This window comes from Notechis scutatus, chromosome 4, assembly GCF_049901735.1.
Source record: "Notechis scutatus isolate UNSWTSFEM ecotype Mainland chromosome 4, rNotScu1.2, whole genome shotgun sequence".
Lineage (NCBI taxonomy): Eukaryota > Metazoa > Chordata > Lepidosauria > Squamata > Elapidae > Notechis > Notechis scutatus.
Genome location: NC_142012.1, coordinates 2,344,137 through 2,364,328, shown reverse-complemented (window position 1 = coordinate 2,364,328; position 20,192 = coordinate 2,344,137). Strand labels below are relative to the sequence as shown.

The following is a 20,192-nucleotide window of genomic DNA, read 5'->3' as shown; positions in this document are numbered from 1 at the left end:
AAGAAGTAAAACCTCCTTTCTTCCTTCAGCAACAGCAGAGAACACGCAGTTAACAATCCATCATCGTCAGCAAGCAATCCAGAAAGCCAGCAATCAATCCAGTTTTCTTGCTCCCTCTTATGGCGATTTACAGCCGCACCCAAAATTACATGCTTTGCAGTTAAAGTGACACACACTTAAACTCACTATCATAGTTTATATATTATTTTACCCAAACTACGTTAGGTAACCTATGTTATTCCTAACAGTCCCGGGGTCCCGTGATTCCCTTTTACAACCTTCTGGAAAGCAATGTCAACGGGGAAGCTGGATTCGCTGAATAACCGTGTTACTAATTCAGGAACGGCAATCATTCGCTTAACAAACATAGCCAGAAAAGTTGTAAAACGAGGGCAAAACTCACTTCACCTATGTCTCACTTAGCAATGTAAATTTGTTGCTCAAGGGTAGTCCTAAAGTTGAGGACCACTTGTATTGAATAAAATGCTTTTTTTTTTTTTTTTACTATGCATCTGTAGATATTTCTGCAGGCAAATGCAAATTACGTTGTCCAGATTTCCCCCCCCAGCAATCCTGGCTGTAAAAAGTTAAAAAAAAAAAAAGGGAATTTCAGCAATTGTGACACTTTGATTCAGCCAGTTTCCCTTTTTCTGCCCGATAAATTGTCTAAGTGCACGATTTCCCCCAAAATTCCAAATTTTATTTACAAGAACTTGGGGGAAAACTTCAGATTCTATGGTATAAACCCAGAAACACTGAAAACGGACGGCAGAAAAAGACCTTACAAATCTGTGATGGCCCAGGGTGGGGATACAAAAGGCAGCAAAGTCACAAAAACAGGGGAAGCCCCTTTAATTCCTTCAACTTGGCTTTGGAGCTCCAAATATCATTGACTGGAGAAAAAACTCCCCCACAAACAGTTGTGAAAAGGAAGAAATGCCATTCAAACTCAAAATACATATAAATTATACATAGAAAAAATAACACAAACCTGAAGCAATTCATGAGACACGGCAGGATAAGGGCTCGAAGACGTCCACAGATATCGAAATACACACACTGGGAAGGACGCCAGAACTCAGATAAGAACTGAAAAAGTAGAATTATTTCACACTTTGCTTGCAGCACTGGGCCATGCGCAGTTTGTCCTTTTAAACAGTCCTCCCAGCTGCAGCCCATGAAGGGGATCAGGGCCCTTTCCTCCCCCGTAGACCACGCCATTCACGTTTCTCCCTTATCCGCTCCTCCCTGAATGAAGAGGGGATGAAGAGGGGGTGGGCCTGGGTCTTCCTCTGACTGCACAGCCAGCCTCTGCCCTTCCCCAGTTTCCTCCACAACCTCTGGAGCCACACCTCCACTCCCTGTTGGCTGTTCCTCCTCTCCCTCGGAGTCAGACTCCAACAGGGGCATGACAAAATCCATCAAGTCTGCTTTTTTACTTGGTTTTTCTTTTAAGTTGTTTATTATTTTTAATTACTAGGTATATGTTTCATTTATTCTTATTTTTATTTTATTTTTTATTTTATTTTTGTCAGCTGATGGACATGTGTTTGCCCTAAGCATTTACAGTTTCCGTTCTGGTCTTCTAAACTTATGAGCCCCAAAGATGTTTTTCCAGTCAATGCACAGATATGGAGAAGGTCTACAAAGGCCATGGAATTTGGAGGAATAAGGACTATTCTTTTACTACACCTTTTATGCAGAACATTTTTTAACCTTGGTATGTTCTGTGCCAGTTTTATTCCAGCAAGATTATGATTTTATTCGCAGAATGAATTAAAAATTCAGCCTAGTCCTGGACTTCCGACAGCAAATGAGCTCAAAGTTTCAGTTGCTAAGTGAGACACATAAGTGAATTTTGCATCGTTTTGCAACATTTCCTGCTCTGTTAAGTGAATCACTGAACTTGTTAAGTTAGTAACACAGTTGTTAAGTGAATCTGGCTTCCCCGTTGACTTTGCTTTGTCAGAAGGTCGCAAAAGGGGATCTCGTGACCCCGGGACGCTAAAACCGTCGTAAATGTGAGTCGGTTGACAAACTGAAATTTTGATCATGTGACGAGGATTGCTGCAACGGTCGGGTAAAAAACGTTCATAAGTCACTTTTCTCGGTGCCATTGTAACAGTCTGAAATGGTCACTAAATGAGTAGGTGGAGCACTACCTTTGCTGAAAAATCTGTGTTTCCAGTTGTGTAGCAGCCACAAGTTTATGTGCTCATATTTATCATTACTCACCAAATTGGCTTTGTCAGGATTCCAGCAATCGCTTTAATTGAATCATGATTCTTGAGCCCAACTTCAAAAAAAACTTCCAAGGATCCATTAGAAGCGACCTACTGGCATTGCCCTGTAAGAAGCCAACTCTGGCATGCATCATTTACAGTCCCCCGTGACTCTGTTTCTCCCCTTTCCCCCTGGGTGTCTCATCAATCACATTCTCCAATTACAGGCTGGGTGTCATCAATCACACTCTCCAATTAAATATATTCGCAGGCAAAAACTCTGGTATTTTAGTTACAATCTTTTAAAGAGAAGAGTTGGAATGGACTTCCACTTCCAAACTGCTGCACGGATCTTCCAGATTTCCTTCCCTCCCCCCATTTTTTTTTAATGGCAACTACTAAAACAGGCACAGGAATGTTTGATGGGTAGACAGGCTTAGGAATTAACCATCCAAGAACTCAGACAACGCTGGGTGTGTGTGTGTGTGTGTCAAATAAACAGCTCAGAGCCAGAAAATAAAATATGGTATTTAATGATAGAGCAGTCCAGAGAACTTAGTGAATAAGCTTCCCTAAGCACCGTTTCCTTTGTCTAAAGAAACCAAACTGTGAAAAAGGAACAAACTGGTTTTGCGCACATACGGAAATAGGATCCCTCTCTCAAAAATCGAGTTCTTCAATGCAGGGACAAGTGAGGATGAGATGCCAAAATAACCACCCCCCTCCACACACACATAATCTTTGAAGAGGATCCATTTCTTCCTGAAAAACAGCTGGCGCCAATGACAAAACCAGACTGGCAGAGTTTGGAAAGCACGAATTATCCACCGTTCCCCCTTCCCCCCCGCCTTTTGAGGGTAGTGATACTGGCGGGGTGGAGCCGTGCGCGATCCCTCGATCGCTCACCGCCAACCTCGGATCTGGGTGGAGAACGCTCCTTCCTCTGGCCTACGGCATGGCCGTCCTCTTCACTATCCTCCCGTCTTTATCAATGGCAAAATTGTAATTCTGCGTCTGGTTCAGGCACTCCTCAATCCGCTGGTCCAGGTTTTCAAGAGTGATGAAATGCTGGGATTCTTCCTGGAGGAAACAAGAATGAGACTGAAGCTAAATGACACCCGGGTCAGGATTCCCAACAAATCCAGCCCCCGTTCAAATCGTAAGTCTCTAGCCGCATCTCTCAGAAATAATAACATTGATTAGAAGCGGCCATGTTGGTGTTAGCTGGAAGCAGCTGATACTAAAATACATCATTCATTTCCCCCTTGACCCTGGTCTTCCCTCTCCACCCCCCTGGATGTATATTCTCCAATGGGACACATCCATAGCCAAGAGTCATCAATCAGGCTCTCCAGTAATAATCTTGTGGGCCAACAGTTTCGGCTGCCTAGCAATCATCTGAAGCATTTAAGGAATGCACTGTTTCCCCCCACTCCCTTTTTCTGGCAGCTAAAAAGACCAACAGAGTATCTTTTTAGTTGACAACCAGATTGTATTGTTAAGATTATGCTTGGCATCATGAGAAATTGAGAGAGGGCCTGATAAAAATGGATTTAGTTACAGAATTACAGCTCTCCTTTGATCCCTGAGCAGCTTACCAAAAAGAAAAAGAAAATACAAATCCAATACACAAATTTTGTAAAAGCAATCTAACCCTCTTTCTAATTGGAAGCCCTCATGTGCAAAATGGCGGCTAACAAACTCAGATTAAGTCACACTGCAGGGCCCAACACCCCCCCCCACTTGAAATCTCCCCATTTTTGTGCAGGGGTGGGATTCCACCGGAATAACAACCGCTCGAAAACGCTCTAATACAGTGATGGCTAACCTATGACACGCGTGTCACTCGTGACACGCCGAGGCACTTTGACTGACATGCCTGTTGGTGTGGGGAAAACCTGCACATTTAGAGGCTGCCTGTGCTCTGCTCCAATCCCTGCTCCCTGCTTGTTGCGTGGAGGCGTGGTGTCACCGCTGCCGCGAGATCTTTGCAGCAGAGAACCAGTTTTAACCGCCATAAACTGAGGTTTTGTCAGTTTCATTACCTCAGGAACGCTACAGGAGGAAAGGAGATCCATGAGGTTCACAGCCCTGTAAGGTGGCCTTCCGATCCCCACATCCTGCACCTGCAGCCCTGAGACCAGGGAGACGAGTTTCACAGCCCTGTGTGATCACCCCAGCCCAGTCCGTCATAAACCAAATTATTGATATTTCTTGAAGTGACACGCGACCCGAGGAAGGCTACACTTTTTCCCGATTTTCGACACACCAAGCTGAAAAGGTTAGCCATCACTGCTCTAATACTTAAACCTTCTACTGCAGTCTCTGTGAATAAAACAGCTGAGGTGCCACACGAAACAGCTGCGTGTCAACTATAAAACATGTATACAAAATGTTTTATGAGTTCACGTAAATATAACCTCTTTAAAAAGGGAATAAATAAAGGACAGGGAAGAGTAGGAATGGATCCGGGGGGCCCATAGGCTCGTCGCAGCGAACCGGTTGGCTCCCAGCTGATCTTTAGAGCAAGGGTTTTTGCCCAAACTGGTCCGAACCAGTAGAATCCCACCCTTGATTAGGTGTGGTCAACCAAACTGAACACCGCAGGCCCGTCTCTCGTGGATCTTGAAGAGCTACACAGGGTCGGAACTGCTTTGCAATAGGGATGGGAGACCACGAGGAAATCCCACCATCACCAATAAAGGAGACTCCCACAATTATAGGTTAGTTTGGGAAGTGGAGGGAAAGAACGAACTTGAGAAAGGCCGGGGGGGGAGGGGGGGGCAAGGAAAAAGCCACAAGGATGGTACACAGGTGCGACCGTGAAACCGCCGTGAGTTGCGTGTGGTTTGAAAAAGAATGTGCAATGTACACAACAGAGAGAAGGTACAACGTTCCAGGGAAGGTGAGTGACTGGAGCCTTGGGGCTGCCTTACCTGTAGCTGAAGCACCTCCTCCTCTTTCTTCTTGAGGAATTCCTCCTGAAAGGCTACCCTGTGTTGGTCGCTTTGCAGCTTGCGGGCCTTCTTCAGTAATTCCTCCTTCTGGAGACGCTCCAACCTATTGTGGGAAGAGGGAAGAAAGAGATCTCAATGTGGCAAATAAAAATATCTATCCATCCATCCATTTCTATATCTATCTATCTCTATATCTACCTATCTCTATATCTACCTCTATCTATCTATCATCTATCCATCCATCCATCCATCCATCCATCCATTTCTATCTCTCTATCTCTCTATCCATCCATCCATTTCTATTATTTCTATTTCTATTATTTCTATTTCTATTATTTCTATTTCTATTATTTCTATTTCTATCTATATCATCTATCTATCTATCTATCTATCTATCTATCTATCTATCTATCTATCTATCTATCTATCTATCTATCTATCTATCTATCTACTCCTCTCCTTTTCTCATCAAAAGCCAGAATCATAGATTATTAGGACCGGAAGGGACCTTAGAGGTCTTCTAGTCCAACCCCCTGCCCAAGGCAAGGAGTCCTTATACCATCCCAGTCAAATGGTGGCCCAATCTAGTTTTGAGAACCTCCACCGTAGTTTTGAGAGCCTCCACCGTACTGGAAGGCAAAGTGTTCCATCGATTAATTGTTCTCACTGTCAGTCTAACACGTAACTGGACTTTCTTTGAAGAGCAGGGCACAACCTAGAATCAACCCATCAAGACAAGACACAGGCCGCCCTTTTGAAGATGGCAAAGTCCCCATTTGGAACAGAGGGGACCGCTGGTTGGAAAGAGGGGCTCAAAGAGGCCACCTATGTCCAAACTGAACAGACAGGGAGGGATACAACATCGTCTCTCTCCAGTTTACAACACACCCTCCTTTCAACAGTTCCAAGGAGCCTCCACACCCATTTGCACCACTCAGCTGACCCTGAGGACACAGATAAACCTCCAAGTGGCCTCAACGTATCTCTAAAAGGATGCAAATGACCAGCTGTGTCTGCAAGGAGTAGAAATCCTTCCATTCCCCACCATCCAGTCAGAGCTGAAGAAGCTTCTCGGATGAGAAGAGAAACCTCTTCAAAGCAAAACCAGGAAGCCCAGTTGCCTCTTGAAAAAAGCATCTTTGGGACAACCGGGACCTGGATGGCTGAGAACCTCCATAGATTTTTCTCACTGTTAGGAATTTCCTCCTAAGTTCTAAGTTCCTTCTCTCCTTGGTTAGCTTCCAACCCTTGACCCCCTCCTCTTCTTTGGGGCAGCCCCTCAAATATTGGAAGACTGCTATCATGTCACCCCTGGTCCTTTTTCTCCTTAAACTAGGCATACCCAATTCTAGCAACCCTTCTTGGTATGTTTTGGCCTCCAGTTCCCTAATCATCCTTGTTGCTCTTCTCGGCACTCTTTCCGGAGTCTCAACATTGATTTTTGTATCATGGCAACCGGAATGAAGACACCTTAATCCAGGGGTGCCCAACCCCTGGATGAAGTGATCTGGCCTGTGGAGCGCTTAGATCTGGCCCATGGTGCCTCTGCCAGCAAAAGCAGAACTTGGGGACGCCATGCACGGCCCTCTTGAGCTCCACTTATGCTGGCAGAGGAGTGGAGGAGGCCAGGGTGGCTGAAAATGGAGCCTGGGTTGGCCATGCATGTGATGCCATGATGGGTGCAGGGGGTGGATTTCTAATTTTTTACTTATTGCAAGGAAAGCCAGAACTTTCAGATTCGGGATTTCCCAGATGTGCCAGTTCACTACTCTAATAAAAGGAACCATGGAGAGGATGTCTGCCTCGGAGTGGAGGTTTTCTGGAATGCTGACAGCTATCACTTCTCCTGATGCTGCCTAACGTGTGGAATGAGGCAGGCGTGCACTGATTTTACCTTCGCTCGAGTAAACGCTTGTTTTCTGCATCATTCAAGGCCATGAGACGTTGATGTTCCTCTTCCTGAGCTTTCTTCCTTAACTTCGCCATTTCCCCATGCCTGTGATCGTAGCTTTTGAACTGTATTTCTTCCTTCATCTCCAGTCTAGCAGAGAGCCCAGGATAGAATGTTAAACAGGTTTCATCCCCAGCTACAAGAGAGGTTTTCAGCAACCCCCTAAGCGCTTTCATTTAACTTCACTCAGAATATTGTTGTTGAGGACAAAAAAAAAAAAGAGTACAATGTTATTGAAAGACGAGGAAGGGACGGACGGGGCGGTGAATTTCTTCTAGACAGCCTGGCCTCTCTTTCACCAACAACGATCGCATTAAACAGAGCTCAGTGATGGACATATCAGCAGATAAGAAAACCTGGCATAAGGTGGGCTTGATGGTTAAGATGGGTGGGGCCTGGTTACTACCTGGGAGAAGCTTCCGTGGAATCTCCGTGCAATCCCAATTGTCTGTAATTGCAAAGATCCCACTTCCACTCTGTTGGCTGCTCCTCACCATCATGGCTATTTCTTTACTTTAATGAATTATGTTACTGTTTACCTCTTTTATAATATTGTGTTATGATGGCAAGCTGCCCAAAGTCACTCGAGCACGATGGCCAGGAATACATTTAATAGATATAGGTAAGAGGATGGATGGATGGATGTATCCATCAAATTTATATAGCTGCCTATTTCATTTAGGAATGGGTGGATGGATATAGGCAGATGGTGGGTAGGTAGATAGGTAGACAGACAGGTAGGTAGATAAACAAGTAGGTAGACAGACAGGTAGATACGTAGATAGACAGACAGGTAGATAGGAGATAGACAGACAGGTAGATAGATAGATAGGTAGGTAGATAGGTAGACAGACATGATAGAAAAATAAAAGAGAGATAGATGATGGATGGATGGTAGATGATCAATGATAGAGAAATAATAGAAATAGGTATAGATGGATCATAGAGATAGATTGACATAGAAACAGATGATAGATATAGACTAAGGGTCTTCAAACTTGGTCACTTTTAAGACTTGTGGACTTCAACTCCCAGAATTCCTGGAGCTAACATGACTGGAGGAGGAATTCTGGGAGTTGAAGTCCACAAGTTTTAAAGTGGCCAAGTTTGAAGACCCTTGATATGGACAGATGATAAATAATAGAAAGACTGGTGGGTGGTAGGATAAATGAGAGAGAAATAGATCTCAGATAGGTAGGTAGGTAGGTAGGTAGGTAGGTAGGCAGGCAGATAGGCAGATAGATAGATAGATAGATAGATAGATAGATAGATAGATAATGGATGGATGGATGGATAGATAGATAATAAATGGATATAGATGGATAGATAATAGATAGATGGATAGATATAGGTAGGTAAGTAGATATGAATGGATAGATATGGCTATAGACACATATAGACAGACAAACAGATGATAGAAAAATAATAAGAGCTAGAATTATGGGATGGATGGGTGGAAGATGACAAATGATAAGAGAAATAACAGAAGTAGGTAGATATAAATAGATCACAGATACATAATATATAGGCAGACAAGACAGATAAATATATGATGACAAATGATAGAAACATGGATGGATAGATGATAAATGATCATAGAGATGCGTAGACAGACAGACCCAGGTAGATGATAGAGAAATGAGAGAGAGAGATTCCTCTTCAGGGGGCCGGAGACCCTCAAAGGCCCCCAAGACCTCTTCCTGCCCCCCCCAGGACCTTCCCGGCTGGGGATGATGGGCTCGGCAGTCCCCGAGGGCCTCACCTGAGGGCGCTCACCACCCGCCGGTACTGCTCGAAGCGCTCGAGGATGACCAGCAGCTCGGCCGGGTCGACGGGCGGAGGCACCTTGATCCGGTCCGCCTTGGACTTGGCCGGAGGGTCGAAGCGGGTCTTGCGGCCTCGCGCGGGGACCAGACTCGGGGCGCCGCGGCCCAGCAGGCCGGGAAGGCCCCTCAGCCCCGCCGCCAGCATCGGACGGGAAGTGCAGGTGCAGGACCGGATCCGGAAGTAGCTCCAGGGACGCCGGGCAATGCAGTCCCCCCGCGACCGCAAGAGAGCGAGCAGAGGCTCCGCCCACTGCCCTTTCCGCGTCCTCAGACCGAAAGTTACGCCAGGAATGATGGGACATGTGGGAAACTTCCGGTTGAGCGGCGGAAGAGCGTCACATCCCGGAAGTAACCTGCCCCGTTTGGGAGTGGAGTGCCTTTCTAGGATTTCTGGCCAAGACATGTGGTCCTCGACCTACGACCACAACTGAACCCTACATTTCTGTTGCTAAGCAAGGCCTTAAGTCCATTTTGCCCTGTTTTACGACATTTCCCGCCATTGTTGTTAAGGGAATCGCTGACAGTTGTTACATGAGTGACATGGTCGTTAAGTGAATCTGGCTTTCCCATTGACTGCGCTTGTCAGACGGTCGCAAAAGGGGACCACATGCAAAAAAAACCTCCCCCACTGCAACTGTCATAAATATGAGTCAGTTTGCCCAATTTTGATCGCTTGACCACGGGGGATGCTGCAACTGTCACCAGGGTGAAAAACAGTCATGACTCGTGGGCGACTTCTTTTCAGTGCCATTGAAGGAAAAGTATAAGAAGTTACTATTTTATAACAGTGTTTTATGTATTGTTAAGTTAGAATATTCCTTTTGTTACATATTAAAACAAAGGGTTTTCCAACTTGGCAAGTTTAAGACTTGTGGACTTCAATTCCCAGAATTCCTGAGCTAACAGGACTGGAGGAGGAATTCTGGGAGTTGAAGTCCACAAGTCTTAAAGCTGCCAAGTTTGAAGGTGCCTGAATTCTATCATCTATCTTCGTGTCTGTCTATCTATCGTCTCCTCATCCATCCATCCATCTGTTGGAAGAATTATCCTTCTGGGTTCAGTTCCAAGTGGGGAAAAAGACACTGGAAACATGGAGGCTGTTTGGACAGGACCACGTGGCTAGGAGCTCTAAAGTGAAAAGGACGATCACATGCTTCAAGATGAAGGAAAAGAAGGAAAGGCGGGGATGCTGCGAGTCCCTTGTATACCCTCTGTTGGGATTTGAATTTGAGCTTGTATTCTGATTGGTTGTCAGACTCCCATGGGGCCACGCAGGGGCAACTCCGGAGTCCCAGGCTTGGTTGAGCCTTGCTGGATGATGATGTCATGAAAGGGCTTTGGGCAATTCCTATTATAACTCTACCTGGAGATCTTTGTTATGTAAAATATTCTGGTCCAGGCCTTAATGGCCCACTCATTAATGAAGGTGGGGGTGAGCTTCTGCCTCTCTGAGTTTCTACTTTACTCTTTTTAGGGGGAATATTCTGCCTTTTTAATATTTCCTAGGATATTTCATTTTTCTATGAGAGGGGTGGGTGCTAACTTCCTGCACATCCATCCATCTTCTATACAAGAGTCTTCAAACTTGACAGCTTTAAGACTTGTGGACTTCAACTCCCAGAATTCCTGAGCTAACATGATTGGAGGAGGAATTCTGGGAGTTTAAGTCCACAAGTCTTAAAGCTGTCAAGTTTGGAGACCCCTGGATTAAAACCTCCACGCTAAAACCCCAAAGTGTATTCACTTAAAAGTACACGGTGACTTGTTACAATTTTCTTGGAAAACAGGAACATCCGCCCAGGGTCAGGCAACAAGTAAATAAGATAGGGACATCTGCCCAAGGCGAAGCCCAGAAGCAAAATAAGATAAGACATCTGTTGCATAGAAGACAATGTCATGTCCACCCTTTAGCTCAGAGGTCCCCAAACTTGGTAACTTTAAGACTTGTGGACTTCAACTCCCAGAATTCTCCAGCTATGCTTGCCTTTCCCATAATCAGCATGTATATTTGACAGTTGAACTGTCCGGGGGCCAGATTCACTTAAGAACAGCATGAATCACTTAACAGTTGCAATGGTTCACTTAACAGTTGCAATGATTTTCTTAACAACTGTGACAGAAAAGGTAAAATGAAGCACAATTTGCTTAGCAACTGCCTCCCTTAGCAATGGAAATTTAGTTGTGCTCATTAATCAAGGACTACCCATATTCAAAAGGTAGGTCTTGCAAACCTAAGGTATGGAACACTTTCTTCTTGCTATCAAATAAGCAACTAATTTAGCTTTTGAAATATTTGTTACCTTATTCCATCCAACACTGGCTACGTGTGAATGACTGAAATTGCCCTAATTTTTCATTGTTCTGAATTTTTAACACATGTTTCTGCTATGCCTGGGTTATTTGGAGAAAACCCAGCCAGTAAAAAAAATTAATACATTTCATTTTCTCACTCCTTACCAGCCTAATTGGCCCTTAAACTTACATCTATAAATTCATTCATTCATTCATTCATTCATTCATTCATTCATTCAACCCTCAAGGACTCTATTGATTATTGGAAAGCTAAGAGAACACACACTGTGGATTTTAATGGCTGTTCAACTTTTATTTTGCATAACATGTATGAATTGCAGGCTTCTAGCAAACATTTCAGAACAATCTCTTGCATCAGTTCGGTATTATCTACCAGTTCATAATCTAAAATGGTTTTTGCAGGGTTCTTCCTTGAGTTTTCTCATTCTTGATCACATGTGGAATCAACCATGCAACCGTCTGGAAAAGCAAAAAACAAAAGTCATGGTAAATAAGCTAATACCAACAAGAGAGTTCAAGTGGAAATATTTAATTCAGTATTAGCTGTATCTTTGGCACCTGTAAAATTACAATTTAGATTAGATATTAGACCACAGTGAAGATAACTTTCCCTGCCCAATAGGTAAACCAGATAAGGAAATCTATTTCACAGAACACAAACTCTTTGCAAATTTGATGCAGAACTTTCTCCCACTTCTTATACTCTAGTAAACCAGGGAGGGAGTTTCTCCCAAATGTCTGATTATCTCATTCTAGACATGAAAAAAATGTTTCTCCCCTTCTGCTTATCTGTATCAAGGTCATCTTCCTTGCAAGGTTAGATATTAGGCCAGAGCAGAGATAGGTTAGATATTGAATCAAGGAAACCTAATAAAGGTAAAGCCAAATATAATAAAGCCAAAGATGGTTAGGGAACTGGAGGCTAAAATATATGAAGAACGGCTGCAGGAATTGGGTATGTCTTGTTTAATGAAAAGAAGGACTGGGGGGACATGATAGCAGGCTTCCCATATTTGTGGTTCTTCCCCAAAGAAGAGGGAGTCAAGCTATTCCACAAAGCCCCTGAAGGCAGGACAAGAAGCAATGGGTGGAAACTAATCAAGGAGAGAAGCAACCTAGAACTAGGGAGGAATTTCCTAACAGCGCGAATTATTATTATATTATAATAATTAAATATATCAGTGGAAGGATTTGCCTTCAGACATTGTGGATGCTTCATCACTGGAGGTTTTTAAGGAAAGACTGGATAGCTACCTATCTGAAATGGTACACGGGGGTTGGAGTAGAAGACCTCCAAGTTCCCTTCCAACTCTGTTATTCTATTCAGGTTGAAAAGCACTGACTTGACAGGTGTTTAAAACAGATTAGATTCATTGTCCATTCCCTCATTTTGACTGTAGCCAAATGCAATTTGCAGAATCCATAAAGACAACCAAATGTAAATGGCATTTATGCCTTCAGAAATGGCCTCTTCCCTAAACATTCAAATTAAAAATAAAATAAAATAAATATCCCAGTGTCAATGGATCAAACGCAGGCCTGTCCCAACATAACCATTGGTAAATTATCTGAAGATCTCTAAAAGTTCCTTCCAAGTGGTGGGATTCAAATTTTTTTACTACCGGTTCTGTGAGCGTGGCTTGGTGGGTGTGGCAGGGGAAGGATACTGCACAATCCCCCTTCCCTCCCCCACCCCACTAACCCGCTTTCCAGCTCTGTTCTCCTGTACAGGGCAACCAAAGGAGACCCAGCCAATCAGCTGGGACTCAATGGGAGGCAGAGAAGAGATGGGGTTGGCGGGGCCAGTCAGAGGTGGCATTGGTCAGTTCTCTGAACTACTCACAGTTTTCGCTACCAGTTCTGTAGAACCGGTCCGAACCGGCTGAATCCCACCTCTTGCTTCTGATCTGTTAGTAGGCATTTTTCCCCTGTAGGGTCTATTAATATCTTGTAAAAAATGACACTGTTTTTTAGAGGATATAGAGCAACCTGGGATGACCCTTACCATCCTCTGGGAGCTGAAATTGAAATGAAAACTTGAACAGAAAAAAAAATAGCCTATAGGGTAATTCTTGGCTACAGAGAATCTTCAGCATATGGGCGCAATTGTCCAAACTTGCTAAGAGAGTCAGTTGTTAAATGAGTTTCGCCCCCTTTCACGGCTTTTCTTGCCACAGTTGTTAAAGGAACCACTGCTTGGCCACTGCACCCCATTTACAGCCACTCGCAGTGTCCTGCAGTCACACAACCACGATTGACCGTTTGCCAGAAACCGGCATTTGCTTCTGGTTTCCTGTGAAAGCTACCAATAGCAACGGGCCTGCTGGGTTCACTGAATGACTGCTGCAAAACAGGTCATAAAATCAGACGGCGTGTTGGCTTAATGGTCCACTTAAAAACTGTCATGACGTACGGTCAAAATTCGGGGCTCGATGATGGACATAAGTTTAAAACGACTGTTGGAAGTTAAAACCCACCCCTCTCCTAGGAAAATGAAATATTTTAGGATATATTAAAAAGGCAGAATATTTCCCCTAAAAGAGAAGTAGAAACTCGGAGAGGCAGAAACTCAGCCCCCTCACCCCCACTACACAGCCATTTAATTGCCCTTCATTGCACCCCCCTACCACCACGTTTCAACCAAACTTAGCACATAGACAGCCTACAAAGCTAGCTATGACCTCTGATAGCAACCAATCAGGATATTCTCCCTGTGCCCCAGGAAGTTCAAATCCCAGAGAGGGCATAAAACCCAGGGACTCTAAGCATCTGAACAAATAATTATGTAAACAAATAATTCCCTCAAAACTGTCTAACTATTTACAAAGTCTGCACTATTATTACTATTAATCTTCTCATCACTCCTTATCACCCATTCCCTCCCACCTGTGACTGTATGATAGTAACTTTGTCACTTGTATCCTTACGATTTATATTGACTGTTTCCGAGTATGATTTGATGGCTTATTGTACCCTACGACTCTTATTAAGTGTTGGACCTGATGATTCTTGACTCTTGACGAATGTATCTTCTCTTTTATGCACACTGAGAGCATTTGCACCAAAGACAAATTCCTTGTGTGTCCAATCACACTTGGCCAATAAATAATTCTATTCTATTTTATTTTGTTCTATTTTATTCAATTCTATTCTCTATTTTCTATTCTATTCTATTCTATTCTATTCTATTCTATTCTATTCTATTCTATTCTATTCTATTCTATTCTATTCTATTCTATCTCTCCCCTTTCTCTTCGCCCAAGAGCTCCAAGGCATGTGATCCTGTCCACCATTCAACCATCTTTCCCAGCAACTTCCATGATTCCAGTGTCTTTTTCCCCTACTTGGAACTGAACCCCGAAGGCTATTTCTTCCAACACTACCTATATATATATATATATTGTTCCTGAAGAAGGTTAGCGTGTGCTCACCGTGATTGCAGCAGATGCCGGAAGCAGCACACATTCCTCCGTTGCCCCCGCATGGTTTCCTTCCAGACTCGCAAGGGGTCGGGAGAAAATTTTCTTCTTGGCAGCGCAAGGTTTCTGCTGTGCCAAAGAAGCAACCGAGCTCTTCTCCGCAACAGATGTTGGGGCCGAAGCAGTGGCCTCGGTTCCTAGGTCCGCAGGAAATGCACTAGAGAGAGAGAAACACGAACATCCGAACATTTAGTAAATACAATTTAGTAAATGTTGAGTATATGTCGTCGTCCTCATCTTGCAGACAGCAGCTTACAGAAAGCTACCGTAGTATGATGAAAATAAAATCTGAATAATGTAGCCCAGTGTATCAATGTTCCGACGGATGGACCCAACTGAAGCAAGGACGATCGAGACAATCCAACCTCAGAAGACAAAACTTTATTGAGTACATCAATTCGGCACCGATGAAGGCAAAACCAGCTCTAGCTAATTCCTGCACAAAGCCACATAATCAAAATATAAGATTATCCCTCTCCCTTTTTAGAGCAGGTCACATTGTCCAATGGAGTCTCTTTGTATTGCTATGAGAAAAAGGCTTTGACTTTGGCAGACCCCTGCTGAAGTGTCCTTGGCTCTCACGGCTCGGCTTCTTGATGTCTGGAGCATACATTCCATCTCATCCTTCCCTCCCCCCTGGTTCGTTGGCAAGCTGCGAAGTGATAATGGTTGCAACAGCAAAACATGGTTCAATGTTGACCTTGTGGTTCTCAACCTTTTCTTCACCACGGACCTTCCTTAAATACCTTGTGGCCACAGGTCATGACCACAACTTAAGATTTAAATCATAACATTTCTTCAAATCTTCGCAGACCTTTAATGATGACATCACGGCCTGCAACAAGTCCACGAACACAGGTTGAGAACCACTGATTTAGCTTAAACGTAATCTCTGGCCCGTGGCCCACTGGTAGGCACTGAGTTATTAGCAACCGGGCTGTTGAAATGGCGGTGAGTGCACATACACATCCCCATTTGTGCGAGCAGCAGGCGAGCATGTACAGGTATGCTCCATTTGTGTGAGCGGTGGGCACTTGTGAAAACTGAGCTGTGTGTATGCACACACTTGCCAGCTGCTCACATGGAACCATCGCCTCTCTCTCCCCCCTCCCCGCCAGTCCCTAAAGCCGAAAAGGTTAAGGAACTCCGGGATAGAAAACAGAGGCAATGAAAGCAGCCAAAATTTAAAACATGTTGCTCTGTCAGAAGGGTCAGTTTTTTCAAGTGGTTTCAAAGCAGTGTTTCTCAACCATAGCAACTTCAAATGGGTGGATTTCAACTCCCAGAATTCCCCAGCCAGCCCGTACGCCGTGTGACATGATGGCGAACCTTTTTGTTGTGGTGTGCTGAAAGTGAGCGCGTGCCGGCACCCACAACGCAATAAGCCCTGCCCCCCCCCTGTGCATGTGTGCGCAACTACCCCCTTACCTGCACTGTGCATGCGCGCACTTTCCAACTGATTTTCAGCCAAACGGGCCTTTTTCACCCTCCCGGAGGCTCAAGGGAAGCCTCCGCAGTCTTGGGAGGCCCCAAAATGGGCCCCTTTTTCGGCCCTCCATAGGCTGCAGAGGCTTTACTTGTGCCCCTGGGAGGGCAAAAATGGTCTCCCCCAGGCTCCAGAGGCCCTCCAGAGGCTGAAAACGGGCACTTCTGGTATTTCCGGAAGGCCCATTTTTCGGCCTCCCAAGGCTGTAGAGCAGGGGTGTCCAACCTTGGCAACTTTAAGACTTGTGGACTTCAACTCCCAGAATTCCTCAGCCAGCTTGCTGGCTGAGGAATTCTGGGAGTTGAAGTCCCAAGTCTTAAAGTTGCAAGGTTGACACCCCTGCTGTAGAGGCTTCCCTTGAGCCTCAGGGAGGCTGAAAACGGCCTCAAACGGGCCGAAAATCAGCTGGCAGGTGCGTGCATGCGCAGTGCAGGTAAATTTGGATGGGGCTCACATGCCACCTGTGGCACGTGTGCCATAGATTCACCATCACGGCCACATGAAATGGAGTAGAAGTCCACACATTTGAGCTGAGTAACAATGTTCTAGGTCTAGGAGGTTAAAGACCTTCCATCAGTCAACAGAGCCTGTTGCAAGTTTGACAGGACTTGCCATATAATATTTGGCTTTTCGAGTCCTCTTCCAATCTGTTCCTGTAAAACTCAAAAATATATCCATTCAATGAACAATCAGAAAGTTATAAATGCTGGTTTAAGCCACCACCACCCTGCACTCCTCAGCTTAGCAAAATATGTGGAACCAATTAACTATTTTTTGAGATGCGGAAAAAGAATTTTTTTTTTTGCACATGTTAAATTCCACTGGATTTTACCCGCCAATTACAGGTAGTCCTCGACTTATGACTACAATTGAGCCCCAACTTTCCTTTGCTAAGCAAGACCAGTGAGTTTTGCCCCATTTTATGATCTTTCTTGCAACAGTTGTAAAGCGAATCATTGCAGTCGTTAAGTTAGTAATACGGTTGTTAAGTGAATCTGACTTCCGCATTGCAAAGCATCTGAATGTTGATCATGTGACCATGGGGATGCTACACCAGCCGTTAAGTGTGAATGAAGGACGTAAGTCACTTTTTTCGGAGCTGTTGTAACTTTGAACAATCACTAAATAAATGCTTGTTATTTGAGGGATACCTGTATAACAACTATAATTGACAAAAGAATCATTTCTCCTCGGTAGATGAAGGTAGAAATATCCTTTGAGCCAGTAGTGGGATTCAAATAATTTAACAACCGATTCTCTGCCCTAATAATTTCTTCCAACAACCAGTTCACCAAACTGCTCATAAACTTAACAACCAGTTCTCCTGAACCGGTGTGAACCAGCTGAATCCCATCCCTGCTTTGAGCCTGTGAAATAATTGCACTATTAAACAGACTGGCTAGTTCACTATGATTTACCTTCATCTTTCAATTCCGACCCCTTTTATCAATATTCCTCTTGGCTCTGGGAGAATCCGGTCTCTTGCCTATCAAGACTATTCTCAGCTGTCAGAGGAAGCCAAGAAAGAGATGAGTCCATCAATTCCGAAGTGGGGCTACCTCTGTACTCATAACTCTGCATCCAATTCCCCAGGTACTACCTACCTTTCTGACTTCCATGTCCAGAATGGACCGCTTCCCTCCAATGGGACAGTTCTGGATGTAGCAGGCAGAAGAAAAAGCGAGCAGCGAAAATAAGCAGAAGGTCAACATGGAGTACGACATCTTGGCACCACCGTTGGTCGCTTTGTTTATAGAAATGCCCACAAAAACCTTCTCTGGATTTCTTCTTGGCAGCTACCGGCATTTATACTGCTGAGAGCTCTGCGTAGGGAGGGCAGCAGCCACGTTGTCCGTGCCTCTTAAAAAGCACAAGAGATTGCTGTCCATGCCAGAGGTCTCCTCTAATATGCCAAGGTCGCAGGCGTGAGGTCAGTCAAATATGGACAATTTGTGGTTGTGCGTTTTCCCTCCAAAGTGGGGGAAAGAGAGAGAAAAGGCCGAGACTCCATTAGTCACGGACGTCATTGGGGGACGACAAGCAACTGGATATTTTTCTTCGTAACTTTCAAGAGTCCTCGATGAAGGAAACCAGTTGCTGGTAATCCTCGACTACAATTGAGCCCCAAATTTCTGTTGCTAAGCGAGACAGCTGTTAAGTGAGTTTGGCTCCATGTTGTGTGGGCGAAGGTAGTGTGTGAGAGTAGATAAAGAAAGTGTGAGGGAAGGTGAAGAAAGGAGTGTGAGGAAAAGATAGAGAAGGGAGTGTGAGAGGAAGTGGAGAAAAAGAGTGTACTTAAACCTTTGTTGAGTTAAACTACAATAGATTGTAACTTTTGAATTCCAGGTTCCCTCTTTGTAAGACAGAGAATAATTTTGAACTGGAACGTTCCCGATCAATCCTAATGAAATGATCTCCCTGTCCCGGATTGCTTAATAGTGTGTGCCCGGCCATGAACCGAGACCCAGATTTGACCAAGGATTTCTCCTCGCCAGCCCCTTCCCTTCCCTGCCCCACTAGCTTTGATCCTCTCCCCCTCTCTTCCCTGACCCCCATTAGCTGCGCTCGATTTCCCTGGCTGGTCCCTGGCCTTCTTTGTCCCCCATTAGCTCTGCACAGCTTCTCCTAGCTGGTCCCCTGCCTTCCCCGATCCCATTAGCTCTGCTAGAGTTCTTCCGACAGAAGCAAACTGGCACAAAGGAACAGAGTAAAAGAGTTGGGAGGGACCCCTGAGGTCTTCTAGTCCAGCCTCCTGCTCAGGCAGGAAACCGTCTACCATTTCAGACATATAGTTATCCAATCTCTCCATAGAATTCCCTCTGTCTCCAGGCTCGAAATTTTGGGCCTGGACAATCTGGGACTGCGCCGCCTGCACTCCGATCTAAGCTTAGTACATTGTCTGCTGCAACGTCTTGCCCGTCCACGACTTCTTCAGCCTCAACCACAACAACACACGGACAAACAACCGATACAAACTCAAGGGAAACCGCTCCAAACTCGATGGCAGAAAATACGACATCAGCCTCAGAGTGTATCAATGCCCGGAACGCCCTACCGGACTCCGTGGTTACAGCCTCAACAACCCCTCGCAGCTTCAACCTCAACCTCTCTACCGTGGACCTCACCCCATTCCTAAGAGGTCCTCAAAGGGGACGTGCATAAGCGCACCAGCGTGCCTACCGTCCCTGTTCTACTGTCCCCATTTATCTGTAGAATTCCCTCTGCCTCCAGAACTCCCTTGGTTCATGTTCATGTTCATACTTATACTTGTTATCTTATGTTATGTTCATACTACATAATACGATAGACTTGCAGGGCCGGCGCAACGTGCAATAGGATTGTGTGCTGTTAGTATTCACTGCGTTAGGGATTTTATTTGTTCGGCAAACAAATAAATAAATTAAATAAATAAATCCATGGGCTGTCAGATTCCCGAATGCAAAGTAACACCACAACTACATAATACGATAGACATGCAGGGCCGGCGCAAAGTGCAGTATTGGTGCAATAGGATTGTGTGCTGTTAGTATTCACTGCGTTAGGGATTTTCTGTCTTTCACTGTGAGTTGCATTGTGTTGGGAGGGGGGGCTGCACTAAGGGAGGTTCAGCCAATCTCATTGTACGCATGTTTTGCACAGACAATAAAGGTTTGAATAGAATTGAATCTCTTCTTAAAAACCTCAGTGATGGAGAAGCCACAATTTCTGGAGGCAAGTGATTCCACTGACTAATTGATCTTCTTGTTAAAGTGCTCTGGAGAAGACGTGGACTTCTTCTTCTTCTTCTTCTTCTTCTTCTTCTTCTTCTTCTTCTTCTTCTTCTTCTTCTTCTTCTTCTTCTTCTTCTTCTTCTTCTTCTTCTTCTTCTTCTTCTTCTTCTTCTTCTTCTTCTTCTTCTTCTTCTATTTATTTATTTTATTTATCAAGTGATTATAAGATAACAGGTATAAATATAAAC

At 44.6% G+C, this 20,192-nt stretch overlaps 2 protein-coding genes across 2 annotated transcripts; both read right to left on the bottom strand.

Moving 5' to 3' along the window:
* Positions 1-2,732: 2,732 nt before the first annotated feature.
* Positions 2,733-9,245, bottom strand: MRPS26 (mitochondrial ribosomal protein S26). The gene is made up of 4 exons (XM_026691278.2): positions 8,893-9,245; positions 7,074-7,220; positions 5,159-5,282; positions 2,733-3,302 (listed from the first exon to the last, which is right to left on the bottom strand). The coding sequence occupies exons 1-4, from the start codon at positions 9,099-9,101 to the stop codon at positions 3,171-3,173; spliced, it is 612 nt and encodes a 203-aa protein (XP_026547063.1). The 5' UTR covers positions 9,102-9,245; the 3' UTR covers positions 2,733-3,170.
* Positions 9,246-11,563: 2,318 nt separating this feature from the next.
* On the bottom strand, positions 11,564-18,064 carry LOC113428741 (neurophysin 1). The gene is made up of 3 exons (XM_087965851.1): positions 17,839-18,064; positions 14,701-14,905; positions 11,564-11,728 (listed from the first exon to the last, which is right to left on the bottom strand). Exons 1-3 carry the CDS (start codon positions 17,956-17,958, stop codon positions 11,691-11,693), a joined length of 363 nt encoding a protein of 120 aa, XP_087821977.1. The 5' UTR covers positions 17,959-18,064; the 3' UTR covers positions 11,564-11,690.
* Positions 18,065-20,192: the final 2,128 nt, after the last annotated feature.

Coding starts and splice junctions, on each gene's coding strand:
- MRPS26 (XM_026691278.2), bottom strand. CDS start 9,101: ATGCTGGCGGCGGGGCTGAGGGGCCTTCCCGGCCTGCTGGGCCGCGGC. Junction 7,221..8,892: donor CGGGTGGTGAGCGCCCTCAG/GTGAGGCCCTCG, acceptor GCTCTCTGCTAG/ACTGGAGATGAAGGAAGAAA. Junction 3,303..5,158: donor AGGAGGTGCTTCAGCTACAG/GTAAGGCAGCCC, acceptor TGTTTCCTCCAG/GAAGAATCCCAGCATTTCAT.
- LOC113428741 (XM_087965851.1), bottom strand. CDS start 17,958: ATGTCGTACTCCATGTTGACCTTCTGCTTATTTTCGCTGCTCGCTTTT. Junction 14,906..17,838: donor TGGACATGGAAGTCAGAAAG/GTAGGTAGTACC, acceptor CTCTCTCTCTAG/TGCATTTCCTGCGGACCTAG. Junction 11,729..14,700: donor CGGCATCTGCTGCAATCACG/GTGAGCACACGC, acceptor TTGCTTTTCCAG/ACGGTTGCATGGTTGATTCC.